This window comes from Oncorhynchus masou, chromosome 32 (assembly GCF_036934945.1).
Source record: "Oncorhynchus masou masou isolate Uvic2021 chromosome 32, UVic_Omas_1.1, whole genome shotgun sequence".
NCBI lineage: Eukaryota > Metazoa > Chordata > Actinopteri > Salmoniformes > Salmonidae > Oncorhynchus > Oncorhynchus masou.
The window spans coordinates 26,486,099-26,496,366 of NC_088243.1; the positions used below are offsets into that span (position 1 = coordinate 26,486,099).

Below are 10,268 nucleotides of genomic sequence, written 5' to 3' on the forward strand. Positions count from 1 at the left end.
AAGTTTAAGGGGCAAAAAGTGACTACATAAGTGAACCCTGAACAACTCAGGTCACGACACCTTCCTGATCAGAGATAAAGAATCATCCTGCTCTCAACACAACTTAAATAAACAACCAGAATCTTTAGGCAGTGAAACTTAAAGATATCCTCTACCATGACTTCCAACGAAACTGACCATGACACCTCGGCTGAGGCATGCAGTCCCTTCACTGACCAGGTATGGGAAAACATCTGTTGTCAAATATTAGTTCTCGTAGTTTTTGGGAAAATAGCATGGGAAAATAGGCATAATAATGGCTTAGTAACTTGGGTTGCTCTATTTATCGATTCATTAGTGGCCATTGATAAACTAGGGTTAACAATGGGACAAAAAAAGAATGCTGTCCGTTGTACCGATAATACTAATCCAGAGAATGTACACAATATTAGGAAAATGTTATTTGGTCTGTCTATGCTTAGAAGCCTTAGCTGCAGCTGTGACTGTAGTAAGTAAAATAGGTGCAATAGAGAAGAACGGAACAGACGGTAAAATGGAACCTATGTGTGCTACCATAATTGGAATACACTATGTGGCGCGGATCATTGAAGCAGGCCTAGTTGGCATGCTATGTGTCCAAATAGTCAAATTAATGAGAAAACTAAAACCAAAAGATCAGCGGAACACAGTCTTAAAGGCCGTCCCACTGGTCCTCTGGGTAACTATCCTATTGATCCGATGTTGCGGAGAAGAAATGGGGTGGCCCACAAACATTTTGAAAGTAGTTTGGGGATTGTGTTTACCCATATTCTTTCCCCCCACTCCCAGCAGGACCAGGAGGAACACGTCAAGCCATGGGATGGGGTAAGGATGGCTAAAGTAATAGTGCCCCCCCCCAGTGACAGAACCAATAGGGGAAGCAGGGGTATTAATAGAGGTAGAGGAGAGTAGAATATGGTTCATAGACATGTGGGCAAGACATTTAGATGCCTTTAAGGCATATACAAATTGTGGGGGTTGTGGCCAATTGGAACCATTGCCACTATGGATAGACTCTACCAACGGGGTAGTGTTAGGCGGAACCACCTTCATATGTGCTCATTGTTACCAAGGGCGTGTAGCATACCGCATTAGGCGTAGCCATGACCCCATTGGTACTTATGCGGGCCCAGTGACTTCGTGGGGAGCCACGGGGCCAGTAACAGAGGAGGGGGACAGATGGATCAGGAAGTTGAGTCCCAACGGACCCAACCTGAATCTCTGGAAAAGCGAATCATGGCCCAGAAAGGCATGGAGGAAGCCGGGATACCGAACCTTGACCCTTAACCACCGGAGGGTGGCTGGGGACATAGGAAATGGTACGCTGACCGGGCAGTGGGACAAGGCTCTGGTAGTCAAAGACCTGGAAGCCCATTGGTCTCAGGAAGACCTCCCCATGCTAAAACAGAGCCCTTGGTTCATGTACGGGAGTGCTAGACCACTACTGAGTTGCCAAATCTTCCCACCAAAAAGGGAAAGACTCAGCTGTGACCAGTGGAACCTACGCAATTATGTGGCCGTAAAGGCTAGGAGAGAGCCAATGTCCAAAGTGATTGGGTGTCCTGAGACAGACGGAAGTGAAACTCTGGCTGACTTCAGTAGGAAGCACATAAGAGGAACCCAAAGAGGCATTAGGAGGCAAAATGGGTACAGGCTTAGGGAGCCAGGGAATCATAGACATTCTTACTGGCACACTTGTATTACCTCAGTGCCCCCCAGACCTGAGCAAAGAGGGCCTGAAAGGAATGGTCCAGACACAAAGTTAGAGCTAAGATATAGGGAGAACCTCTCAGGCTTAGGCCATAGACTGGCCGACTTGACCCTGGCCGCAGAAAGAGCTGTAGGAGCTCTGACCCAGAAAGACCCCCAGGGGAACGATGGACCTCAAAGTCGCAGGGACAAAAAGAGAACCAGGAAGGGGCAAGGTAGACAATAGGAGAATAACCTTTCTTTCTCCAGGGCCCAATGGAAGACACCCAGTCCGGGGAAGAAGATTGGGAAGAAGAAGAAGTTAATAGGCCAATAGGGCACAGAGTAATAACCAGATGGCAAGAATTAGAACGTAAGGGTATGACTGAGTCCCAGACACAAGGGATTATCCTGTAGGGTGGATAGCACCAGTAGTAATAATTCCTCACCCTGCCACTCTTAAAACATGTGGCTCATGTGATAGAAGTACTGAAGGGGTACTCAGCGGGAGATCAATGTTAAGAGGACGGATGTTAGACAACGTATGTATGTTATGTCTAGCCCGCAGTGATAAGTGGCCAACCCTAAATCCCATAGTAAACAAGGGAGATAGATGGGGACATGTAGAAGAGCCAGAAGAGTTAAATTTAACAATGGTTTACAAGGGACAAGAAGTAGACTGGGATAAGATAATTGGCACTGTTGAATTACATGGGATGGCTTACGAGACCTATTCAACAGGTTGGAGAAGAAGGACAACAGAGACGGGTGCAAAGATGCACAGGCTGTGAATCAGGAACCAGAGGAAAGTACCTCCCAGTGGGGCAATAAGGATGGTGTTAGTGTTATGCCGCTTTGCAAGAGATGCTTATGTTGTCAGAGTTGTGCTAGAAAAAGGCAGGAGTGGTATAGCGAGGACGAACATGAGGTTTGGCCTATGGAGAGAGAATATGCTGATATATTTGAACATGGTAGAATAGCTACTAGATGTGGACATACAGATGGTGTATATTTGAGAATGAGGGCCAGAGCTGATAATAAGGCAACAATGCCGGGACATTTTCTGGATTTTTTTCCCTCATTTTGTCTGTCATAGTTGACATAGTGTACCTATGATGAAAATTACAGGCCTCTCTCATCTTTTTAAGTGGGAGAACTTTCACAATTGGTGGCTGACTAAATACTTTTTTGCCCCACTGTATGTCAAGACTCCCGTAGAGAGGCAGACTATGCGGTGGATTTTGCACGTTGGCGGCTGAGAGTGCCTGGAACCCGGAAGCATTGTTCGTCATGTTCCTTCACAGATTTTCAGAGGTGATCAAAGAGGAGCTTGCAGCCCGGGAGCTGCCCATGGACCTTGACTCCATCATAGCCTTGACCATCCGGATCGATGGGCGGCTTCGAGAATGTAGGAGGGAAAGGGAATCTGTGCCCTGTTGCCCTCGCTCGTTTGGGTCAATAAACATATGTGACTCTAGCTGTCTGCATCTGGGTCTTATCCTGAGTTCTGATAGTACCGAGTCAATGTGTGGGGGTACAGATTAGCTGAGGTCATTTGTACATGTGGGTAGGCCTTGGAGGACCTCTTGGGAGCCGTGGAGATGCACCAGAATACAGAGGCCCTGTTGAAGGGGACGCAGGCCGAGTCCAGGAGCCGTTGGAGGGGACGGAAAGACGACCCCACCACAGTACTCCCCAATCAGACAGTCAGCCGGGCTAGAGGACTGCTGACCCACAGAGAAACAGCCGGGGGAGAGTTGACCCGCCGACGACAACCCGAGGTGGATGAAGACCAAAGGAGTAGTTTTGAGTGTGGAGCCCGGGGACACCTGGCATGGAAGTTCCCGGGTCGAGAGTAGTCGATGCCATCAGCGGGCCCAAATACGAGGCGGGCCACCAACCTCCTGTTGGGCACACAACAAACCACCACGCTCTGTTGTATTATGGGAGTGTGGTAAAGCTCATACAAGCACGCCTGCTGGCCCATCCGACTGACCGTGGTGAGGAGATGTCCATCTCCTGTGTCCACGTCAACACCAAGCCGTAATCGACCGGGCAGGCCACCATCGTGACACAACAAGGGAGCTGCCAGATGGTGGTAGTTGCCGTACCTGAGTTGCCGGTACCCCTCCTCGTGTGACGAGATTGTGGACGCACGAGCTGGGAAAAAGCCAGTGGGAGGATCTGAACTTGAAAGCCGCCGTGGCCCAAGTGATTGCAGTGGATGGTACCCAGCCCCAAGAGTTCCATGTGGGTGACAAGGTGCTAGTTTTATTCTCCACCACAGAAAGTAAGTTCCTTGTTGGTGGAGTCCTCTGACCCCTCCAACAGTACACCACAACCTATTTGGATGACATTATCATCCACAGCCAAGGTTGGAAAGATCACCTCATGCGCTCAGGCAAGCCGGGTTGACAGCGAATGTCAAGAAATGCAAACTAGGGTTTGAGGAAGTGGAGTATTTGATTGGACAGGGGAACGTCAAACCCCAGGGGAGGAAGGTCCAGGCGGTTCGTGACCAGTGGTGGAAAAAGTACCCAATTGTCATACTTGAGTAAAAGTAAAGATACCTTCATAGATAAGAATTGGAGTTAAAGTGAAAGTCACCCAGACTTTTTGATGCAAAATTTTTAAATATACTTTCGCATCGAAAGTAAATGCAATTCCTAAAATATACTTAAGTATTAAAAGTGCAAGTATAAATAATAAAAAATTCCTTATATTAAGCAATTTTTTAATTAACACTCACATTTACAAATTAAGCATTTGTGTTTCTTGAGGCAGTAAGGATAACCAGGGATGTTCTCTTAGTGCGTTAATTGGACAGTTTTCCTGTCCTGCTAAACATTAAAATTGTACTTTTGGGTGTCAGGGATATGTATGGAGTAAAAAGTACATAGTTTACTTTAGGAATGTATTGAAGTTGACAAAAATATAAATAATAAAGTACAGATACCCCCAAATACTACTTAAGTAGTACTTTAAAGTATTCTTACCAATTCTTGTGACGCCCGTTTTCCAGGTACCGATGCTGGTGCAGACAGATGCCTGCAACACGGGGCTAGGGGTCGTCCTGTCCCAGGTACACGATGGGGAGAAACACCCCATCATGTACATAAGCCGGAGGTTGATACCCCTGAGAAAATAAGTACTCGATTGTCGAGAAAGAGTGTCTAGCGGTGAAGTGGGTGCTGACACTCTTAAGTATTACCTGTTGGGCATGCACTTCACCCTGGTCTAGATGGCCCCTGGCATACCGCAGACAAGCCATCAGGGGGAGACTCGTCGGGGCCTGGTGACAGACGGAGTCTGCATCACGCGGTGATGGCTCCCTCTGCTGGACATGCCACATCTCAACGGGTCCTCTGGCCAGGCCTAAATGGGGCTGATTTAGGCTGGTGAGTAATCAAGGGGCTGATTGCTCACCAACTGTATGGGGCCAATAAAACTGCCAGGAGGGCAGCACAAGGGAGGGTTGGAGGTAGTGAGAGGTCGCTACCGGCTAGACGTCTTCACGGTCTGCTAGAACCTAAGAGCTCTGTGTTCTACCCCAGAGGAGACAGCATTCCCTTGAGCACAGATGGCAGTAACCTGGAAGAGGTCTCCTGGAGAAGACCTGTTTATTTTCTTTATTGGTTTAAGTAAAAACCCTTAAAACAGAGGTATCGCCCTTCTGTCCGTGTCTGATCTGTGTAAACGTCTAGATCAAACCCCCCTGGTCTGCCACATTAGATGGCTGCCTCGGCTAATTTAACAATCTAAAAATTGTTACTGAAATGACTAATTGAGTGACAGTCAGTGACAGACATAACAAGAGAAATTTCTGATGCACAACCATATTTCTAACTTGCACCTTGTGTATTCTACTATTCTAACTCTCAACAGTAAGTTGAGACCCTGACTGAGTTCCTAAAAATTTTTTTGTTTTGGGGGGCCCCCTACCAGCCTAGGGCCCTAAGCAACCGCTTATGTCGCTTATGCCTGGAGCCGGGCCTGGGCAATTCTGTGAAAATTCTATTTATGTGGAAGTTACAATTTGTCCCAGTGTGTACAGTAGGTTAATTACTTTGTATTCTCTATCTTCTGACATGAACATATTTCAAATTCAATTGTTTTTTGTAGATCTAAATATACAATAAGTTATAGATATGAGCCACCTCACCTGTAGCTATTTTCTCCCCTGTAGGTGGAGACAAAGAGTTTCCCCGTGACATGATAGTTATGGATGTAGCAGGCAGACCTCTAATGCTGATACTTGGTTTAACGTCTGCTTCTTCTGTGGAACTCAGATCAGATACACAGAATACTGATCAACATTAAAGACTCACAACCTGGAAGAATCACATGATTGAAAAGATAAAATACTGTAACCTGTCCAATCAACATTTATTGTTATAAAAAAGTTAATACTTGGTCCAAGGACGGAGTGATATGATCATACAAACTTTACGCTATGGTATTGTATGGTACTGTACGATATGGACCATGGTATGAAAAGCATCAGGATTGTATAGCACATTTTAGAGTGTTGAAGTCACACAGGGAAAGTCTAAGTGTGTATTAGTAAATACAAAAGCATGCTTAAAATGTAACAATACCATTAACCACATTACAGTACAGTTTGTGTAATTAAAACCTTTAAGTAATTTTGTAATACCCTATCAGTAAATATACATAATATGACTGTTGCAAGTAATAGCACGTTTGCCACTTATGTTCTTTCTCCATTGTTATACTCCAAGTCCAGAACAGTCATTCTATCCTAATTTTGGCTCTAGTTTTAGAGCGTGTATTGACCTCAGACAAGAGAGGAAGGGTGGATGGAGGAACAGGAAGAGGTAGAAGGGCAGGAGAAGGAGGGTTGGAGGGTGGGGGCAATGTAGGTTTGACATCATCCTCCTCTTCCTCCTCCTGCCCCTGGTCCATGTCCCCGTTCCTCCTCAGGTGTTTGTCACAGTGTCTCTGGAAGGTGGTCATCTTAGCAAAAGTCTTGTTGCAGACCCTGCAGTGGTAGGGCCTCTGTCCTCTGTGGAGCCTCATGTACAGCTGCAGGTAGGAGGAGCGGACGAAGGACCGGCAGCAGACCCCACAGCAGAGGTCCTCCATGGTGCTGCTGTGTGTCTTAACATGCTGTCTGAGGGACGAGGCTGACCTGAAACTCTGATCACACCTGTCACAGGTGAAGCTCTGTTTGGCTGACTCCAGGGCCTGATGGGCCAGCAGGTGTGTGGAGGAGCGGAAGGCTTTACCACAGTGATCACACCTGTAGGGCCTCTCTCCAGTGTGCAGGCGGTGGTGCATGATCAGCCCAGCCTTCTGGGTGAAAGCTTTGTCACAGACAGAGCACTGGAATGGCTTCTCCCCTGTGTGGAGGCGTCGGTGTGTCTTCAGGTGAGAAGCGCGACCGAAGCCCTTTCCACAGTCTGGACACTTAAAGGGCCTGTCCCCTGTGTGGGTGGTCTTATGGCGCATCAGGTGGGCTGACTGTAGGAAGAGCTTCCCACACACGCCACACTTATACTTCCTCTCCCCACTGTGGGAGCGCAGGTGTAAGGCCAGGTGAGAGGAGGAGATGAACGTTTTGGAACAGAGAGGACAGGTGTGAGGCTGCTTGTCTGTTCTGCTGCTGCGGCGGTGGCTGTGACGCGCCCGGCCGGAGGAGAGAGAGCGGCACTGGGGCTGACGGGGCCTGCTGATTGGTCCAGACCCGTCCTCCACTCCGTCTCCATCCAGCACACTGTTGTTGTTGTTGTTATTGTCAGGCCTCATGGTTGGTGAGTGTCTACTTGACATGGATTTGACACTAACACCTGTATCTACTCCTGGGCATGCGTTTGGCAGTGGCACTAACACCTGGCTTTGTGTTTGGATGAAACACACATTAACCCTGCTGACGGTTAGTCAAAGGTTTCATCATGACAAGGCGTTTCTCTTCCTCTTCAAACCTGAAAGTAAAAACATATAGGGATGCATTAGTGATAGTTCTCGCTATCAAGTGAAGCAACAATGTTAACCTTTATTGACTTTCTATGGGAACTTGCTTATAATAATGCTCTGACAACAAAATATTCTGATAAAAAGGATAAAACTGCATAGTGTAGCATCAAATTGTCTCTTTTGACCAATAATTGGTTGCCAATCACGACAGTAGCCTATTGGGTCAAGTGTGTGAAGGACTATAGTGCCTAAAGTGCCATCTAAACACTGACATTGTTAGCCTATATGAGGTAGCTGTTGCCAGTGGTGGAAAGCGTACAATTGTCATACTTGAGTAAAAGTAAAAATACATGAATAGAAAATGACTCAAGTAAAAGTTAATGTTGCCCAGTAAAACACTACTTGAGTAAAAGTCTAAAAGTATTTGGTTTTAAATATAGTATCAAAAGTAAATGTAATTTCCAAATTACACTTAAGTATCAAAAGTAAAGTATGAAATCATTTCACATTCCTTATATTAAGCAAACCAGAAGACACTTTTATTTTATTTATTTTTTATTTACAGATAGCCAGGGGCACACTCCAACACTCAGCCATAACAAACCAAGCATTTGTGTTTAGGGAGTTTGCCAGATCAGAGGTAGTAGGGGTGACCAGGGATGTTCTCTTGATAAGTGTGTGACTTGGACCATTTTTCTGTCCTGCCAGCATCCAAAAGGTAACGAGTACTTGTGGGTGTCATGGAATATGTATGGAGTAAAAAGTATTTTCTTTTCTTTGGGAATGTAGTGAAGTAAAAGTAAAAGCAGTCAAACATATAAATAGTAAAGTACAGATACAAAAAAAACTACTTAAGTAGTACTTTAATGTATGTTTCCTTAAATACTTTTCACCACTGGCTGTTGCACTATTATTTAAATGATTATGCACTTCATTCTCGGTTTTAGGCTCTATCTAGCACAGCTGTCAGACAAGAACTGACTTGCCTAGTTAAATAAAAAATAAAATGCATGCCAATCACTGGCAGGCATGGAATCACATTTTCCGCACACGTTCATGAAATCGCGCATTGTAGCCTTGATACAACAAACATCTCTGTACAACAACATGCATCTGTCCTTATATTTGTTCATTTTTTTTGCCTGGGTGATGAGAAGTGGCCAACATGGCGGGTGTAGCCAGAGATAGTGTAGATTATAACGAGACGGTCTGTCTCCGCCATTACAAAGGGACTCCTTGTCCCAAAGGCGGGAAGGTAGAAGGTCTGTTTATCGCTGTATTTTCGCCAGGACAGATTTTGACCCTCTCGCCTCGCATCTTCCTCTCTGGTGTAGACTACCAGTCCCTGCGCTGATTCTTCTACAAACGGAACATTTTCACCGACAATCATATAATAACCTATATGCCTTTGTAATGTTGAGTTCGGCATATTACACTGTTTTATGTGTGCGCCTTCTGTTTCCTGGATTTAAGTGGACATCATAAATGATCGTGTAGCGAGAAGGAAAATAGAGCCTGCCTTTCTGATGCTGCTAAATACAGCGACTGCTACAAATAAACCATGCTGAATACATATTCTGTAGTGGGCTATATTATTAGCATAGGCTACTTACGACGCACCTTCCCTGGCGACTCCCATAATTAGGGTAATGACCGCAAACAGAGAAAAGGCGACAGCGGGATTGTGCCTGCTGCTGCTCCAAAGGTTGGCTAAAATCTGTGTTGTTGTTTTTTTTTTAACCAAAGATGGTGGATAAATGAAGATCGTTTACGATAACAAAAAATATTTTATAAAAAGTTAGTTCCAGTCTGCTTTTAACATGGTGGCTCTCCTATTGACACCAATGCGATAGCAGCTGGGTCTGGTCTGCTTAGTTCATTGACTATTTGAACCAGAAAAAAAATGCGAGTGAGATGCATAGTCCCATACGAGTCCGCATACATAGACTCGGTTTGCTTCTAGCAGATTTCGGCTCGGCGAAATGAACATCGCGGTCGCATGGTTAGCGCTAATCTGGATCCTTGGGACGTCACTATCCTTACCCTTAAAATACCTACTTCCTAAACCTAACCACCTAGGTAGGATGTGTAACATACTGAATCATTTGTTTAGCAAATTAGTCATTTATAGTAGGTTTGCAATTTCGTAACACATAATACGAATTGTAATTTCGTAACATTTACGCAATGGGTGATGGACATTTATAAATTAATACATACCATATTACACTTAACATATAATACGAAATGGAGTGTCTCGGATTTACATAGGGAATAATATGAAATGCTCTGCGACCAGGTTGAAGAGGAGGGTCATGTGAAAAATATTTGTTCTATTGGGGACTCTAACCAAGTTGATTATTTACCTTTAGGCTCCCTACAGGTATAAATTAAAACTTAATTAGATATAACTTTTTCTAAACTACAAAATTGTTAGCCCAATGTAGGCCTAACTCAAAATATTTTGGGAGTAACCCAATTTAAAATGTTGAGATGAGACATTATATTTTTAGTTGAGCAAGACTAGCGGCCTCCAGGAGAAATGTGTACATGTTTTTAGGTGACAAAGTGCACATTATAGCAGGGAGGGGGGCATTTAACTCCAAACCAGCACGTCATCATGT

The 10,268-nt window shown here is 45.1% G+C and overlaps 1 protein-coding gene across 2 annotated transcripts; it reads right to left on the reverse strand.

Annotated features, from left to right (window-relative positions):
• Positions 1-6,076: 6,076 nt before the first annotated feature.
• LOC135525797 (zinc finger protein 239) lies at positions 6,077-9,658 on the reverse strand. Of its 2 annotated transcripts, none has more exons than XM_064953668.1 (2): positions 9,265-9,658; positions 6,077-7,652 (listed from the first exon to the last, which is right to left on the reverse strand). In XM_064953668.1, the coding sequence occupies exon 2, from the start codon at positions 7,498-7,500 to the stop codon at positions 6,460-6,462; it is 1,041 nt and encodes a 346-aa protein (XP_064809740.1). In that variant the 5' UTR covers positions 7,501-7,652; positions 9,265-9,658; the 3' UTR covers positions 6,077-6,459. The 2 variants fall into 2 exon arrangements, with proteins under 2 accessions (XP_064809740.1, XP_064809739.1); XM_064953667.1 differs by having other exon boundaries at positions 9,258-9,658.
• Positions 9,659-10,268: the final 610 nt, after the last annotated feature.